Here is an 18,404-nt window from a genome sequence, read left to right as displayed (position 1 = left end):
TTTGATATTCCTTTACAAACCCCTGTCTGTTTAAACTGTCTTCTGTTGCCTCCAAAGAAGCCTGATCCATACATTCCCTGACACCTCACATCTACAGAGGTCTCCTATCTTCCAAGCTCTGATGATAGGATGCCATTCAATTAGCACTTTATATATTACAGATTTTGTTTTACAACACCTATCTTCTCTTCCCAACTATACTTCCATCTTCTCGAAGACAAATATCATATCTTAGACTTCCGTATCCCAAGCAGTACCTGGCATAGTGCCGGGTCCACTTTAGGAATGGATTGGATGACCACGTAATTTATCATCCAAACCAGGATACTCTGGAGAAGTATTATTATTAATGACACCAGGACAACAGGTACAAACCTGGACTGTCCCAGACAGACTGAGACATATGATCATACTTGGCATGGATCCTTGTTGCCTAAGAGTCGAAAGAGAAAGACATTTGAAAAAAAAGTAGGAGTTCCTGCTGTGGAGCAGCGGAAATGAATCCTATTAGGAACCATGAGGTCGTGGGTTCGATCGCTGGCCTTGCTCAGTGGGTTAAGGAACCGGTGTTGCTGTGAGGTGAGGTGTAGGTCGAAGACACGGCTGGGGTCTGGTGTTGCTGTGGCTGTGCTGTAGGCTGGCAGCTGTAACTGCGAATAGACCCCCCAGCCTGGGAACCTCCCTATGCCATGGGTGTGGCCCTAAAAAGGCAAAAGACAAAAAAAGAAAAAAAAAGTAATGGAGACAAAATGAAAGTACTAAAGAGCAGTTCTGGACACCTTTGGTTTGGTGAGAATCCATCCATAAAACTTTAATCAGAAGAGCAATTATGTCACATAAGGCAGCTGGTGCACCTCTCTCTCACCCCAACCCCTCCCAGCAAAGGTCATGCCAGAATAGCAGTATTCCAAGAACATCTCAACTAAAATCGCCTCAAAGGCCAGGACCGCATTCACTGTTTCTATCTCCAATATTTAGTGCAGGGCTTAGATGATATTATGTGCAATAAGTGCTAAAACATATCCTCAGAAGCCAGGCATTCCCTGTGAGCAATGTGTGAGCAATTCAGGCTCTTAGGGCTGATTCTTTTCTCTTGCGCTCAGCCCTTCCTTGCTCTGGGGATTTGCCCATTCCTTTGCCTCAAGCTCACTGCTCCTTCTACCCCTTCCCCGAATGTGGGCAAAGGATGCAAAGGAAGGGAAAGCACCTGCCCAACACATCCCATGATGCTCTTTGTGGGTGCTTAAGGCTGTGTAAAGAACACTTCATGTGTTCTAGGTGTTCTAACCAAGGCTAGAGTAATAAATGGAGGTGATACAGGTAAAAGCCTCAATCTCAAGCATATAGTAGTGGCTCACTAAACAGCAGCTATTATTATTATTATTGAGGCACAATTAATTCCTCTTTGCATGCAATTCTCCTCACCATGCCCTAGTGCCAAGCCTCAGGAGGAGGAAAATTATCATCACTGATTGCACAATTAGTGATGCAAATGAAATGAAAGCTAATTGTTTAGCATCAGCTCACTCTGATGATACTTTGGATGGTACTCAAATTGGTGCATGGAAGGTATTGCAAACATACTAAATACATTTTGAATTGACATAATCATATGAGTTTAGCTGCAATGACCAATGAAATACAGCTCAGGAGCACAGAATAAAAGCTAAATATCTAGACTGTGAAACCCAAATATGTCCTAATGGATCTGCAAATGAAACTAATTAGATGCCATATGAAAGGAAGAAATGGATTAAATATTAAATGCGCTATGGTTTTAATTGTGACACTGATTTAACATATGAGCAATGAAGAATCCAATTTTATATAAAGTTAAAAAGGAAAAAAAGACTCTAGAAAAACTGCTTGGGATTAGAGCCAGTATCTTGGGGGTGGAAGGAAAAATAGGAAGGAACACACCCTCATTTGCTTCTAACACGGTTAGCTGATCTGTTTGAAATTAGATCCACTTTCAACTGTTTTAACTTAATTATTAAGCCATTTCTTAACCTCATGAATGCAGTTTTCATGAGCTTTCAAATCTGGCTCTGAACTAATAGACCCTTTCACTTCAGTGGTTTTGGAAATGAATGTTAGATGGAGAGGAAAGTATTTTAACGATGCTTTTTCTAAGGGTCAAGGCTCTGCAAATATAGTATAGTTTGTATATAAAACTCAGTACACCTGAGTACCCTGCTGGCCTTTTGTCTGGTAATGAGGCAAACCATGCCACCCTTTAAAACTTCTGCTTCCTTTCTAAGTGCAGTGGGCTGTGTGGGTACTGAGCTACCTAACTGCTCAAGTGAATCCATTATTAGGATCAAAGTCCTAACAGATGAGAAACAGGTGGCAACCAGGGATCCTGGGGCAGCCTTCCCTTCCCCTGTGAGAAACAGGGTAGGGCCAGGTCTCCGTTCTAGAATATTCTCCTTTACAAAGGGGCTTAGGGAGTAAGAGGAAGAAATGCCTGTCAGTAAGAGCGGCCAGTGCTGTACGATTGTTACTGAGCCTCTTTCTGTCAATTTATCATTCTCACTGTGTGGAGGAACTCCTAAATGGATCTGGTTTCATTTGCCATTTTGCAGGAAATCAATGGCTGACATTTACAACATCTGAAATGATAAAAGACGGCGATTTTTATCTTCATTGCTTAAAGTAAAATAATGCCTCAGTTTGTACCACAAATTAATAATAATAATTATTATTAATTATCCACACCTAAATTTACTGGAACAGTAGCCAACATTTATGGATTGCTAAGCCATTGCCACATAAATGCTGTGAAGTGGGTACTATTATTATCCCTCCTTTCCAGAGGAGAAAACTAAGGTGGAGAGGGGTAGAGTAACTTGTTTCTTACGGTGAAACAAGGATTCAAAGGCAGGTAATCAGAATCCAGAATTCATCTTCTTATTTGCTATTCTATGCTGCATGGGGAAGACCAATGGAAGCAAAGTATTTCTTAGAAAATTAAAGTAAAAATATTAAAATAGAGTCAATAAAATCACTGATTTTTAAAGGGAGACTTACTGAATTCCTTTATCAAATACTAACACACCTACTATGCACTGGACACCTTGTCCAAATAATCTAACAGCATTCTGCCAATCAGTTACCTCCATTTTGCAAATGAAGAGAGGGATTTGTAAGGAAGTGTGTGAACAACACCACAGGAATTATCATTTGAGACGCCAAATCTCGAGCTCTTTTCACAAAGCCACCCTGCGATTCTTTATGACTAGAAATAGACCTAAAAAGAGAAATACTTTGGGATAAAACTGACTACGTTTAAGTTTAGAATTAGAAGAGAATTTTCTTCTTTTCTTTCTTTTGCCAGGCACAAAATTGCTCTGACTTCTTAAGCATCGATCTTAGAAATGAGAGGACTCAAGCGATTTGTTACACGATGGGCCATGAAAGGAGAAGGAACATCAGAGGCAAGCCTGGTCAGCCTTTATCCAGCAGCAGCAGTGCTCCTTTTCTCTTGTATTCCTGAGGCAGACGCACCACTTGAATACCACTTTTAACAGAACACAGAAAAGGTGATGAATACTGTCCATTTTCTCATCATTTTCTTTTCCTCTCTCTTTTTTGGTACCCAGTGTAAGCTCACTCTGGCATATAAAAGGAAACCACTGCCCAGAAGTTATCAAATAAGAGTCCTACAACTCAAAAGGGAAAGGTAGCACAGGCCGGGGATTAAAACCCAGACGTGACCTCACACCCATCAGGATGGCTGCTACAAAAAACCCAGAAAACTGTAAGCACTGGTGAGGATGCGGAGTAATAGGAACCCCTATGCACTGGGAATTAAAAATGGTACAGATACTGTGGGAAATAGTATGATAGTTCCTAAAAAAATAAAATTACCTTTGATTACCAGCAGTTCCATTTTTGGGTATATACTCAAAAGAATTTAAATCCATCTCAAAGAGGTATTTGTACAACCAATTCATAGCAGCATTATTCACAATAGCCGAAAGGTGGAAATGACCCAAGTGTCCACTGATAGATGAATGGATAAACAAAATGGTATATAAATATGCAATGGAATACTATGCAGCTTTCAAAAGGAAGGGAATTCTAACACACTTAGGACATTATGCCAAGTGAAATCAACCAGGCACAAAAAGACAAATGCTGTTATGATGGCTCTTATATGAGTTCGGAGACAGAAAAGTTGTTGCCAGGAGCAGAGGGCAGGGGCAAACAGGGAGCTGTTCAAAAAGCACAGACTTTCAGTTTTGCAAGATGAAATGACTTCTGAAGATGTGCTGAACAACATTATGAATGTATACCCGAAAGTGGTTAAGATGTTAACATTTATGTTATTGGATTCGGTTGGCTAAAATCTTGTTGAGAATCTTTACATCTATATTCATCAAAGATATTGGCCTATAGTTTTCTTTTTTGGTAATATCTTTGTCTGGTTTTGATATTAGGGTGATGGTAGCATCATGGAAGTCTTTGGGAGTGTTCCTTCTCCTTGAACCTTTTGGAAAAGTTTAAGGAGGATGGTTATAACTTCCTCTTCATTTGTTTGGTAGAATTCACCTGTGAAGCTATCTGGTCCTGGACTTTTATTTATAGGGAGTGTTTTTATTACATATTCAATTTCATTTCTAGTGATTGGTCAGTTCAGTTGATCTGTTTCTTCTTGATTCAGTTTTAGCAGGCTGTAAGTCTCTAGAAAGTTGTCCATTTCTTCTAGGTTGTCATATTTGTTGGCACATAGGTTGTTGACAGTATTCTCTTATGGTTTTTTTGTATTTCTGCTGTATGCATTGTGATATAAAAAAGATCATAGACCACGACCAAGTGAACCCCAGGTTCACAAGGATAGTTCAACATACGCAAATCAATCAACATCATACACTATGTCAGCAAAAGAAAAGTCAAAAACCATATGATCATTTCAATAGATGCAGAAAAAGCATTTGACAAAGTCCAACATCCATTCATCATAAAAACTCTTACCAAAGTGGGTAGAGGGAACATACCTTAATTTAATAAAAGCCATTTACAACAAACCCACAGCAAATACAATACTCAATGGAGAAAAGGTGAACGCTTTCTCACTAAAATCTGAAACAAGACAAGGATGCCCACTCTCACCACTTTTATTCAACATAGTATTGGAAGTTCTAGCCACAGCAATCAGACAAACAAAAGAAATAAAAGGCATCCAAATTGGAGGAGAAGAGGTAAAATTTTCACTGTATGCAGATGATATGACACTATATAGAGAAAACCCTAGGGACTCAACCCAAAAACTACTCGAATGGATCAACAAATTCAGCAAAGTATCAGGATATAAGATTAACATTCAGAAATCAGTTGCATTTCTGTATACTAACAGTGAAATATTAGAAAAGGAATACAAAAATACAATAACTTTTAAAATTGCACCCCCCAAAAATCAAATACCTGGGAATACACCTGACCACAGAGGTGAAAAACTTACATGCTGAGAACTATAAAACATTAATCAAGGAAATTAAAGAGGATTCAAAGAAATGGAAAGATATTCCATGTTCCTGGATTGGAAAAATTAATACTGTAAAAATGGCCATACTATCCAAGGCAATCTATAGATTCAATGTAATCCCTATCAAATTACCCATGACATTTTTCACAGAACTAGAACAAACAATCCAAAAATTTATGTGAAACCACAAAAGACCCAGAATTGCCAAAGCAATCCTGAGGAACAAAAACCAAGCAGGAGACATAACTTTCCCAGACTTCAGGCAGTATTACAAAGCCACTGTAATCAAGACAGTGTGGTACTGGTACCAAAACACACAGACAGACTGACCAATGGAACAGAATAGAGAACCCAGAAATAAACCCAGACACCTACGGTCAATTAATCTTCCACAAAGGAGGCACGAATATAAAATGGGAAAAAGACAGTCTTGTCAGCAAGTGTTGCTGGGAAAACTGGACAGATGCATGCAAATCAATGAAGCTGGAACTCACCCTCACACCATGCACAAAAATAAACTCAAAATGGCTGAAATACATAAATGTAAGACAAGACACCATCAAACTCCTAGAAGAGAACATGGGCAAAACATTCTCCGATATCAACCTTACAAATGTTTTTTCAGGTCAGTTTCCCAAAGCAACAGAAATAAAAGCAAAAATAAACCAATAGGACCTAATCAAACTGACAAGATTTTGCACAGTAAAGGAAACCATTAAAAAAAAAAATCAAAAACCAAAAAGACAACTTACAGAATGGGAGAAAATAGTTTCAAATGATGCAACTGACAATGGCTTAACCTCTAAAACATATAAACAACTTATATGGGAGTTTCTCTCGTGGCTCAGGTTAACGAATCCGACTAGGAACCATTACTTACGGGTTTGATCCCTGGCCTAGCTCAGTGGGTTAAGGATCTGGCGTTGCCGTGAGCTGTGTCTGTAGGTCAATGACGTGGCTCAGATTCCGTCCTGCTGTGGCCCTGGTGTAGGCCGGCAGGTATAGCTCCAATTCGACCCCTAGCTTGGGAAACCTCCATATGCTGAGGAGGCGGCCCTAGAAAAGGCAAAAAGACAACAACAACAACAACAACAACAAAAACTTGTATGGACTTCCTGCATAGGTCACAACAAAATATACAAACAACTTGTATAATTCAACAGCAAAAAAGCCAACAAACCAATGGAAAATGGGCAAAAGAAACTGAAGAGATATTTCTCCAAAAAAGATTATACAGACAGCCAATAAGCACATGAGAAAATGCTCAACATCACTGATTATTAGAGAAATGCAAATCAAAACTACTATGAAGTACCACTTCACAGTAGTCAGAATGGCCATCATTAATAAGTCCACAAATAACTTAGAGAAACGGAAACTTCCTGCACTGGTTGGTGGGAATGTAAATTGGTACAACCACTATGGAAAACAGTTTGGAGGTACCTTAGAAATCTATACATAGAACTACCATATGATCTAGCAATCCCATTCTTGGGTATATATCCAGACAAAACTTTCCTTGAAAAAGACACATGCACCCACATGTAAATTGCAGCGCTATTCACAATAGCCAAGACATGGAAACAACCCAAATGTCCATCAACAGATGACTGGATTAAGAATATGTGGTATATATACACAATGGAATACAAAAAAAAAAAAAAGAACAAAATAATGCCATTTGCAGCAACATGGATGGAACCAGAGACGCTCATACTAAGTGGAGTAAATCAGAAAGAGAAAGACAAATACCATATGATATCACTTGTGTCTGGAATCTAATACACAGCACAAATGAACCTTTCCACAGAAAAGAAAATCATGGACATGGAGAAGAGACTTGTGGTTGCCAAGGGGGAGGGGAAGGGAGTGGGATGGACTGTGAATTTGGGGTTAATAGACACAAACTATTGCTTTTGGAATAAATAAGCAATGAGATCCTGCTGTATGGCACTGGGAACGATATCTAGTCACTTATGATGGAGCATGTAATGTGAGAAAAAAGAATGTATACATGTTTGTGTGACTGGGTCATCCTGCTGTATAGCAGAATATTCTGGAACACTGTAAACCAGCTATAATGGAAAAAATAAAAATCATTATAAAAAAGGAAAATAAAAAAATAAAATTTATGTTATTATGTATTTTACCACAATTCAAAAAGAAAAACACAGATTGAAAATAAGTAAGACCAGGGTATAAATCCTGATTTGCCTCTCCCATCTTCTAATTTTGTGACTCTGGATAAGTTATTTGTTGAGTTACTGATGATTCTCTCCAAAACAGGGATAAAGAACAGCACTTGCTTCACAATATTATGAGGATGATATGAGTGAATACAGGTAAGATACAGTACTTGGGACATAATAAATACTCCATAAATACTGGCTTTGCATCACAGCAGCAGGCATGGAGCATTTAGCCAAGGGCAATGCAGAGTGGGTACCGAGGGAGGAAAAATCCCTTGTGATATCTCCAGAGACCACGTGGGATGGCATCTGTTATCTTGGGGGGTTTAACATGGCCCAGGGTTTGGCTCACAGCCTGGAAAATTCAGAAACTGAAATGCTCAGCATCCACAGAAGACCATGTGGATGAGACACAGGAGACCAGTGTAGGAAACTAGAATGCCAATTTATGAATAGCACATTCATAGAGGGCTGAACAAATCTATTTTCTTCCTGCAGGAAGGGAGATTTTCATAGGAAAGCACACAATATTCACAGGGTGGCCTGGTAATCATGGACTCAACAAAGCAAAGTAAATGAATCAAATGTATAATGATGCCTGGCAAAAGTAACTAGATACATTCATTTCTAACTAGGAATGGGTTTCAGACATTCTGAAGTCCATTGGCCAAGCAGCCTCTCTTCTGGGACACAGGTGTTTGCTGCCAATGTTGGCTCTGGACCTTCTTTGTTTTGCTTGCCTGTCTGACCTCTTCTACCCTGTGGCCAATTGTTTCTCTGGACACTTAAATGCCTTCCATCAGGCTGCAATCAACTCCTGCAGGCCTAGAAGCCAGTTGTCTCTTTAAAGTAATTCTGCCAGTCTTTTCTTTAACCAAAAGGGTGTTGGGTTTCATATGGGGTAATATTATTCAATTCAGATGCTATAGCAATAAAGATGTTCATGTGTTTTGTTTAAAAGCCTAAGAAAAATCATTAGAAAATTCACTGAATTTCTACATACCACTTGGCAGTAACCATCAAGATACACTGTTAAGTGAAAATAGCAAAAGTATCAACCATTTATCTAAGAAGAAGGTGATTAAAAATATGTACCCTATATGTCTATATTGTTAAGACAAACCATTGGAAGAGTAAATGGAAAACTAAAACAAACAAAACCAGTTCTTTAAACAGTTAAGAAAGGAAATGGAGGAAGCAGAAGGTGGACTTCTCAGGACATACCTGACTTTGCAAAATATTTTACGGATGAATGAAACAATATTAAATTCAACAAATTCAGAAAAGGTGAAAACAAATATTCCTACTTGTCTATTGATTGTTGGTATAACTATATGAAGAAGAATTATTTCAGGAGAACTGATTTACTTATTTACGGCTGCACCTGCAGCATATGGAAGTTCCCAGGCCAGGGACTGAATCTGAGACATAACTGTGACCTATGCAGTTGGATTCTTAACCCACTGTACCACAGTGGGAACTCTTAATTTCAGGGGACATTAAAGCCATTATTTGCCTGTACATCTCTAGTGGGATATATCCTAAGAACAAAACAAGTGCAAAAGCACCACCACCACTATCACCACTTAAACTGTTTTCAGTAGTCAATTGTTAGTGCTAGTGTTGGTATGGTTTTTGTTACTTACATGAGTATTACAGGATAAATCAAATGAATAATTATGTTGTGTTACTGTGAACTGATATGGAATAAAGAAGTTATAGATGCAAGACAGAATATTTCAGAAATTTGATCTGGATGAGACCATTAGTATGAACTGGGGGGGAAAAAAAAAGAAAAAGGATTTTCTTGTTCCACCTACTTAAAGGTATAAAAACAATGACCAATTAAATACCCCACACTGTAGTCTCTAAATATCACTGTTAAAAAGAAACCAAGGCTCCTTAGCGACATGGCTGGTTCTAGGTTTGGAGCAGGGAATGTCCAAAGTGAGCCTAGAATGTGCTGTTGTATCAAAAAGCAAAGAAACTCTCAAAGACTCAGGAGTTACATCAAAAGGCCTGAGGAGCCCATTTGAAGAGCTTCCAACTCTCCAAAAATGCAACCATATGAGCACCAATTAAGTAAAATAACTGTAGTGGACAAAACTACATCAAATATGCAAAATTCATGAGTTTATAATCATATTTTCAAAAAAATCCTCAATGGTTTACCTTTGGAAGATGTTACAGAATCAACTCGACCCCTGGCCTGGGAACCTCCATATGCCACGGGAGCGGCCCAAGAAATGGCAAAAAGACAAAAAAAAAAAATCAGAATCAACTCAAAATTGGCATCAAGCCTTTATCTCACCTTTATTGTCTGAAGGGTACTTCGGGGTAAACAAAAAGGAATAAGACAAAGTTTCTCTTCGTGGAAGTGATTTTAGCTAATCAATGAGGAAGGAAAGACAGAATTAGAATGCCACCATTCTGAAACCCCTGGGGACTCAAGGAATCTAGACTGTGCTCCTCAATCACGGACACATAGAGACAACCAGGTATCCTGTGCCTCATCGTGGAAACATAGCATCACATGAAGAAATCTTGTCAAAAACTCAAACCTGAGTCTGATTAAGCCTCTAAATCTAACTACCAATTTAAAAAACAATAGGGGAACAGAGAAGCCTCTTAAATTCTATCTGAGGATGCGATTAGCAAATTCCAGACTATGGGAAATGCTGCCGGACAAACACCCCCGTTGCTTCTACAAATAAACTGCAATACAAAAAGAGAAAAAAGAGAGAAATGGGAGCACCTACAGATTAAAAATGACTTACAAGATAAACTAACTCATTGCAATGCGCTGACTGTATTTGCCCTCGATTCAGACAAGCTGTTCAAAAACTGCAAAATTGGAACACTGAGTTGATATTTTATTGGATAAAGAATTAATGTAATTATTTTTAGATGTGAAGCTACACTGTGATTCTGTTTTTAAAAGAAGTCTTAGAGGAGTTCCCGTCATGGCTCGATGGGAATGAATCTGACTAGCATCCATAAGGACGCAGGTTCGACCCCTGGCCTTGCTTAGTGGGTTAAGGATCCAGCATTGCCGTGAGCTATGGTGTAGATCGCAGATGCAGCTCGGATCTGGTATTGCTGGGCTGTGGCATAGGCCAGAGGCTACATGTCTGATTGGACCCCTAGCCTGGGAATTTCCATATGCCACAGGTGCAGCCCTAAAAAGACAAAAAAAAAAAAAAAAAAAAGAAGTCGTCTTAGAGATGTCTTCTGACATATACCGCAATGAAATGATACGTGCGATTTTCTTCAAAAGAATCAGAGGGCAGTGAGAATAAAAAAAGTCCTGATGAGATAACCATTAAAGGTGGGCGACAGGTATGTGGGGTAATTATATCTTTCTCTTTGTTTGTATGTGCTTGAAATTTTCTATAATAGAAATTTTCCAGAATGGAGTTAAAACAGAATAGCTTTTTGATCCCACTCTTTGATGACAAATTTTTCATATTATCAAAGAGTCATGGATTTCAGTCCAGGTGACTATTAAGTCCTGTTTACCCAAAGGTTTTCTTTGGATGGATTGCCGGAACAGTACAGCAATTTTCCAAGGAAACGTCAATTACATAAAAAGATCATCACATTAAATTGGATATGTTACCACAGATTTAGGTTCCACGAGAGAACATGGTAAAAATATCGTGCTCTTAATATCTTAAGACTGATTTTCCAAAGTTCCTATTCTTTTGGCTCCTTCCACTAAACAAACTGCTTTTACAAATATCAAACACTCCTCCCCACTTGAGAAGAATTTTCCTCGAAGAACAGTTCTCAAACTTGATTGTGCAGTAGTGTTATCTGGAGGGCTTGTTACAAGACAGACGACAGGGTCCCTCTCCTCGACTTTCTGGCTCAGGCCAGGGTTGGGGCCCGAGGATTGTGCATTTTAAAAGTTCCCCTCTATGGAGTTCCCGTCGTGGCGCAGTGGTTAACGAATCCGACTAGGAACCATGAGGTTGTGGGTTCGATCCCTGCGCTTGCTCAGTGGGTTAACGATCCGGCGTTGCCGTGAGCTGTGGTGTAGGTTGCAGACGCGGCTCGGATCCTGCGTTGCTGTGGCTCTGGCACAGGCCAGTGGCCACAGCTCCGATTAGACCCCTAGCCTGGGAACCTCCATATGCCGCGGGAGCGGCCCAAGAAATAGCAAAAAGACAAAAAAAAAAAAAAAAAAGTTCCCCTCTAGTGCTGATGCTGCAAGTCTGGGGCCCACACTTGAGAAAATTATCCTGGAACATCTATGAAAATGTATGTGTCCCCCTGCTTCCTCCCACCTCGTCTTTCTCCTGAGAACAAGGTCCCCTGACAGTTTCCATAGAAAAGCGCCTGATCCATCCTTTGACTTATATTTTTCCCTTTGAACTCTGTGACACCTTCCACTGGATAATTCTTACATAACCTTTTTCTGAAATTAATTATCCTTACATGACATTCAAAAATGCTCCCTATTCGGTTAGAGCTGGCATTTGGCGCCCATCTTCCCCCAAAATAATCAGACCAATTCTGTCTATCTCATTTTCCCCTTCTTCTCTTCTGCCATTCCTCTAACCAAAATAAAAAGAGGAGTAGTAGTAATCACTAAAGGATGTTACTATATGCTGTTTTTATGAGGATATAGTTTCTTAAAGCACAGGCAGGGACCTTTCGACTTCAGCTTTCCTTTCCTACCATACTGTGGGCATTGATGGGACTACTACTATTTGAAAATAACGAGGTCTGATTGCTACGAATATTTATAGAATTCAAAGTCCTGCCATTGGGTGGGCATTCAACCCATTTTTGTGACTGAAATAGTTCAATCACAGAGTCTTAGAGACAACGCGGTTCAGGGAACCTCAGTGACACAAAAATGTCACAGAGTCTGGTGCCGTAAATGCCAGAATCCTGCATGGGCTCTCAGAACCACACCCAGCTTCTTCTTCCATCACTCACCAGGGTGACCCAAAGAGGAGAGGACAACAGTGCCTAGAGGGACATTTAAGACTTAAAGAATAACCATGCAACTCTCAATTAAGGAAATACACTCTCTATGGAGAATAACTTTTTAAACAATATTTTGCTTTAGATGCTTTTGCCTCTCTGGATTTCTTTACAAAGCATGTGGGAGGAGGTTATTACTCTAGAAAACCTCAGAAAAAGCCAAGAAAATTTAAGGAGATGGAAATTCTGATGGGATTGGTTTCCGTGACACTGAATAGATTATCCTAGAAAAAATTCACCTCTCCCTCCAACATACTGTGCACTGCAGGGTCATGTTTAATAGTAAACAAAACCAAGATTGCTAGGACCACGGACACCTTCAGAATCTGCTCTTTCTAGAGGCAGCTACATTTGGGGGGAAAGGGAAAATTACTCAGTAACGATTTACTATATCTCAAGAACAGTATTAGGTTTCTGTGCACTATTGAATGGATGCCTTTCACAAGCCCTATGAAACAGCCATCATTATTCCCATTTCACAGACTAAACTGAGCTCAGAGGAGTCACGTGCCAGGGTAAACTGGCAAGTCCAGGCGCAAACTCATGTCTATCTGAGCCCAGGGTCACACTTCATCCAGAGGTAAGCTCATTTTGTCACTGAAGAGTTCCAGCCCCTTTATGGATGCTCAAAGAGCTCAAAATGACACAATTATAATAACCTCTACCATCTACTCCTAAATCCTCTAAAAATGGAAGCTGTTCTCCTCCTGCTTAATTTATTTTGGTTCATATCGTCAGCAGAAACATTTGGAACCCTAGACAAATTCATTCAAGAAGGCTATTTGACCCTGAGTTTGGCATATATCTAAAAGCTGACAAATAATGAAGCGTCAAGCCATGTTCATTAATTTATATGAAGTCACCAATGGTGATAAAGGACTTGCCTGATGTTTCTGCTAATGTAAATGCCCCAATCAATATCCCTAACCCTTTGGCCTCATGCACCGGATCAGACTATCATTCCTAGAGGCCCGGAAGGGACAGCAGTCAACTGACCTTTATCCTCATCTCACCGAGGCCTTTGGGGTCATCCTGGCTCAGAGGAGGGTGGGTGGCAGAACTGATGGCACCATTTCCCAGGCTGGAGGGAGGCAGAGGAGAATGGAACAAGCTGCTCCAGAGAATTTAAATGGGCTTTGCCCTTGTAGAAAATAACATTACAGTGAAGGAACTAGGGAGGGGGGGACTGCTTGCCTTACTTACATTTTATTAATGGGAAGTTTTAATGCACCATCTTTTTCAATAGGCATATATGAAGGAATTAAATCAAGCAGGATTTTTTTTTTTTTTTTTTTGCTTTTTAGGGCCACACCTGCGGCACATGGAAGTTCCCAGGCTAGGGGTCAAGCGAGAGCTGCAGCTGCCTAAACCACAGCCACAGCAACAGTGGGATCCAAGCCACATCTGTGACCTACACCACAGTTCACAGCAACGCCAGATCCTTAACCCCCTGAGCAAGGCCAGGGACTGAAGCTGCATCCTCATGGATACTAGTTAGACTGGTTTTCCGTTGAGCCATGATGGGAACTTCCAGGCAGGATCTTTGAAATAATATTTTGCCCACCACTGCCATTTGTTGTAATATCCTTTTCACAGTGGCAATTTAAAATCAATCTTACAGGAGTTCCTGTCGTGCCTCAGTGGTTAACAAATCCGACTAGGAACCATGAAGTTGTGGGTTTGATCCCTGGCTTTGCTCAGTGGGTTAAGGATCCGGCGTTGCTGTGAACTGTGGTGTAGGTTGCAGACGCGGCTCACATCCCATGTTGCTGTGGCTGTGGTGTAGGCCGGCGGCTACAGCTCCGATTAGACCCCCTAGCCTGGGAACCTCCATGTGCCACGGGTGCAGCCCTAGAAAAGACATAAAAAAGACAAAAAAATAAAAAATAAAATAAATAAAATCAACCATATAAAACATACCATGAGGAAAAACAGATAATTTTTTTGTAAAAAAAAGGTACTTCCTTAAAAAATTTCTGAAGGCTTAACATATCAAAAGCCAAATCTTTAGCAATACAATTTAAGCATTGGATTGCATTGTTCTTTCCTGGCCATCCATCCGAAGCCCCCAAGTAGGATGTATGATTTTTTTTTCTAAACAACAGCAAACATCAATGGTCATGCTTATCAGGTCCAAGAGTTCGCTCCTGGTTGAGCAGGATGACACCCTTGGCAGGGTTTTGACAAAGCCTAGTCTACGTCATTCTGTTATCAGTCAGATGGCTGTGCACACAGATTTTTCGCATGTCCTTGTCAAGCTCGGGAGAGGTGTCACTCATGTTTGGATTCCAGAGTCCACCACCCCGGTAAGTGAGAACAGAGATAAGAGGACCCTCTACCACTCTTCCTAAAGTTTCATTAACAAGCCCTTGCCACTTATTTTGAGGGAAAAGATAACACATATATTAAAACCATTCTGGAATTGTATGGCCAGATAAATATCACTCATCATTTTTCCGAACATTAAGTCATCGCTACATGCTTTTTTTTTTTTTTTTGGAGCACTTACCCATTGTGTTGAAGAAAGGACATCAAATGATGCTTAGAAATGTGATACACATTTTCATTTCACACTCCATCAGCTTTTACAGCTGTAGCTCAATGAAATGTAAGAGAGAGCCTGGCAAACAGCCATATTTACCAAGGTATAAAATAGGGGTCAGGTTGCTTTTATTAGAGAATGAAAAAAATGTTTAATTTTCACTCCACATGACTAAAGCAGATATTCAGCGAACACCTTAGAGAAAGGCACCATAATCGCACACAATGACATGCTTTAATGCCTGTTTAATCATACATAGGCTTTTACTATACAATCAACAGCTTTGAGAGCACGAAACATTTCCTTTCCTTACCCCCTTCCACTCAGGACCTACTGACACAGAAACACACTGGATCAGATCATCTTTGGTGTTAAATCTTTCCGCTGCAAATAATGGCTTCTGCCCTCTGTCGCTAGACTAGAAGAAGAAATAGCTTATTCCCTTCATAGGCAGAGAAGCAAAGCTATAGGCATCAGCAAAAATGCATCTTTCTAATTCCGATTTCAATCTGTCAGAAAGGATTAAAACCTCATGCATACATAAAAAGGGAACTACACATGATAACAGAAACATGGGTGGAAATCACTGAGCTTCCACAGCTGCTGTTTTACGAGCAGGGTAGAGAGGAAAGCATCTTTTACTCACCTCTGTTAAACCTGAGACTTCTCCTTTTGCTAACGGTTTGCTGATGGATGGCGTGTATACTTTGGCATCTGATACTGGCTGCCCTTTCATAAAATGTTTTCCTGATTCATAAATGTCCACTTCGACCATTTTCCCCATGAATGTGGGGTTCTTTGGCACTAAAACCTTTTTAAAAAAATTATAGAAGGCTTAATTTTTAAAAACAAAATTTTATTTTAGAACAGTTTGATTTTTTTTTTCATTTTTAAAGTTTAATTGAAGTACAGTTGATTTACAATGTTGTGATAATTTCCACTGTACCACAAAATGATTCAGTTATACATGTACACACATCCACTCTCTTTCCGATTCTAGGACAGCTTTAGATTTATGGAATTATTGTAGAGATAACACAGAGAGCTCGTATACCCCACAAGCAGTTTCCCTATTGTTAACATTGGCATGATATATTCGGTACAATTAATGTGCCAATATTGATATACGACTATTAGTAAAATCTATACTTTATTCAGATTTCCTCAATTGTCCTTTAACGTCCTTCTCCTCTCTGAGGATCCCATTGTATGTGGGCTCAAGAATCTGGCAGGAAGAGGAGGTGTTTCTGGGAGGGGCGGGGGGGCTGTAGACTGCACTCTCCCCCGCTGGACCCTGTGGTCCTCAGGCAGGTGGAAGGCAGGCCTGGGAATCGCCCAGCCATCAGCCAGTCACTGCTGGACTGGGCTTTGATATTCTGCTCTGGGCTGTCCCAGGCAATGAGGAAAACTGGATCAACACTGGGGAAAGTCTTCTACTTTTAATCCCTTCCAAATTCGCTGTCAGAGCCAAGGTCTGAACAGCCACTTCCAATAAAGGCCCTTGGGTGTAGGGGTGTGTGTGTGTGCGTGTGCGCACGTGTGCACATATGTGCATATATTTTGAGGGAAGAGGAAGGACGTTTAAAAGCTACCTTTTCAATATTCTAAACCTTTGTGTTTGGTGCTAAATTGACTTCTGTAACTGATGGCTGCCCTTCATTTCTTTCACTGTTACCATTTGTTAGTTTTCCCTCCACAGAGAATCAACTCCTTTGAAGGGTATTTTGGCTCACAGGATGCTGTCAGATGGTCTCTTTCTTTCCACTGGAGATCACTGATAAAGGTACTTGCTTACCTTGTGCAAATGCTTCCCCTCCATTGGGACTTACAGGCAGTTTGCATGTATCGTGTCTTTCCTCACATTCCTGTTTCAGGACTGCAGCTACTTGCCAATCTTTTCAAGTCAGAATCCAAAATAAATAGACTAATTCTAATCAAGCAATACTTTGATATCTAGATAAAATCTTCACTTCTGAAAGTCATCTTTTTTAGAAAAATAATTCTTATGAAATCTTTGACATGCTTGGTCATAGAGACAACAAACAAACAAACAAACAGAAAACAACAACAACCAGATGAGAGCTAGATGTTTCCACAGTCAAGTTCTCTGAGAGGCAAAACTGGATCTTGCTCTTTCTGAGTTTGATTTTTTATGACTACTGAGGACACTGCTTCCTCAAAGTATAGGAAAAAGGTCACCTGGCTTGTGGATTACTCCTAGCAAGCAAATGAACTAAAAGAGCTTTAGTATCAGGATATGAAAGCCCTTTTAAATCAGTTTTTATAAAACAAGAAAAATCTCTAGAGTAAACTACCCCTGGGAGATCTGATGCTATTCTGGGGGATGCTATGCTCCTTGATCTGCTTGCTGCCTTGATCTGAATGAAGAGCTCAGTGTTTTTTCCCCTCCGGTTTTAATAACTGGAAAAAGCCCGACTGCTTTAAATTGGAGGAAACAGCTAATGAGGCATGCCATCGCCTTTAAAATGAAGGGGGAAAAAAGTTCCCTGCTGAGGCGAAAACCCAGATGGCAGGAGAAAAAGGAGAGGAAAGAGGCAACCGAAATACAATCAAGCTCCTCCCGAGGGCTGAGCACAAGGTTGGCCTGAATAGGAAACTGGCTCTCTGCAGTCAGTTAATGAGATGGAAAATAGGGAAGAGACTCAGCTCCAACGGGGAGTCTTGGGAAGCCATCCTCAGCTGTAGTCTCTCCTGGGGACTGAGCAGGGCACCTTCAATCTGGGCCTCGAAAAGCACCCCCACATTTCCTGAGGACCTGATGCCCAGTCTGAGATGATTCCGTGGGGAGCATCACAGCTGGGGGCCTCTTCAGCTCCAGCTTCCCTTGCCTGCCCCTGACCTGACTTGCCCACGGTGGCCTCAAAAGCCTTCCCAAGTCACAATCCACAGAAAAAAATTTCCCTTCTCATTCGGTGAGAAAGGAACAAACATGTAGGCAACCTCACCTGATGTTAAGAAAAGTCAATAGCATCCAGGAATAACTCATGCACTTCCTAGGCCCCAGTGAGCGGCTCTCACCTAGAGGGACATGTTCCATAGCCGCCGAGGCTCTTCCCAGGGTCAATGGCCCCTGAAGGAGGCACCCTGCTTTCTCCAGTCACTTCTGAGTTGCTTTACCAGAATCCCAAATGCTGAAACAGAAGTCTGGCTGCTGGTGGGCAAAGAAGGC

General features: G+C 40.5%; 1 protein-coding gene across 7 annotated transcripts in view; it reads right to left on the bottom strand.

Annotated features, from left to right (window-relative positions):
• Positions 1-18,404, bottom strand: part of CDKAL1 (CDK5 regulatory subunit associated protein 1 like 1) — a 654,131-nt gene that overhangs the window by 19,276 nt on the left and 616,451 nt on the right. For all 7 annotated transcript variants that reach the window (XM_047795483.1, XM_047795484.1, XM_047795482.1 and 4 more), the window contains exon 15: positions 15,861-16,025. In XM_047795483.1, coding sequence (XP_047651439.1) covers positions 15,861-16,025 — 165 coding nt within the window. The remainder of the gene's footprint in view (positions 1-15,860; positions 16,026-18,404) is intronic.

This window comes from Phacochoerus africanus, chromosome 9 (genome assembly GCF_016906955.1).
Source record: "Phacochoerus africanus isolate WHEZ1 chromosome 9, ROS_Pafr_v1, whole genome shotgun sequence".
Lineage (NCBI taxonomy): Eukaryota > Metazoa > Chordata > Mammalia > Artiodactyla > Suidae > Phacochoerus > Phacochoerus africanus.
Note: the sequence above shows the minus strand (reverse complement) of the source record. Positions and strands in the feature narration are given on the sequence as shown.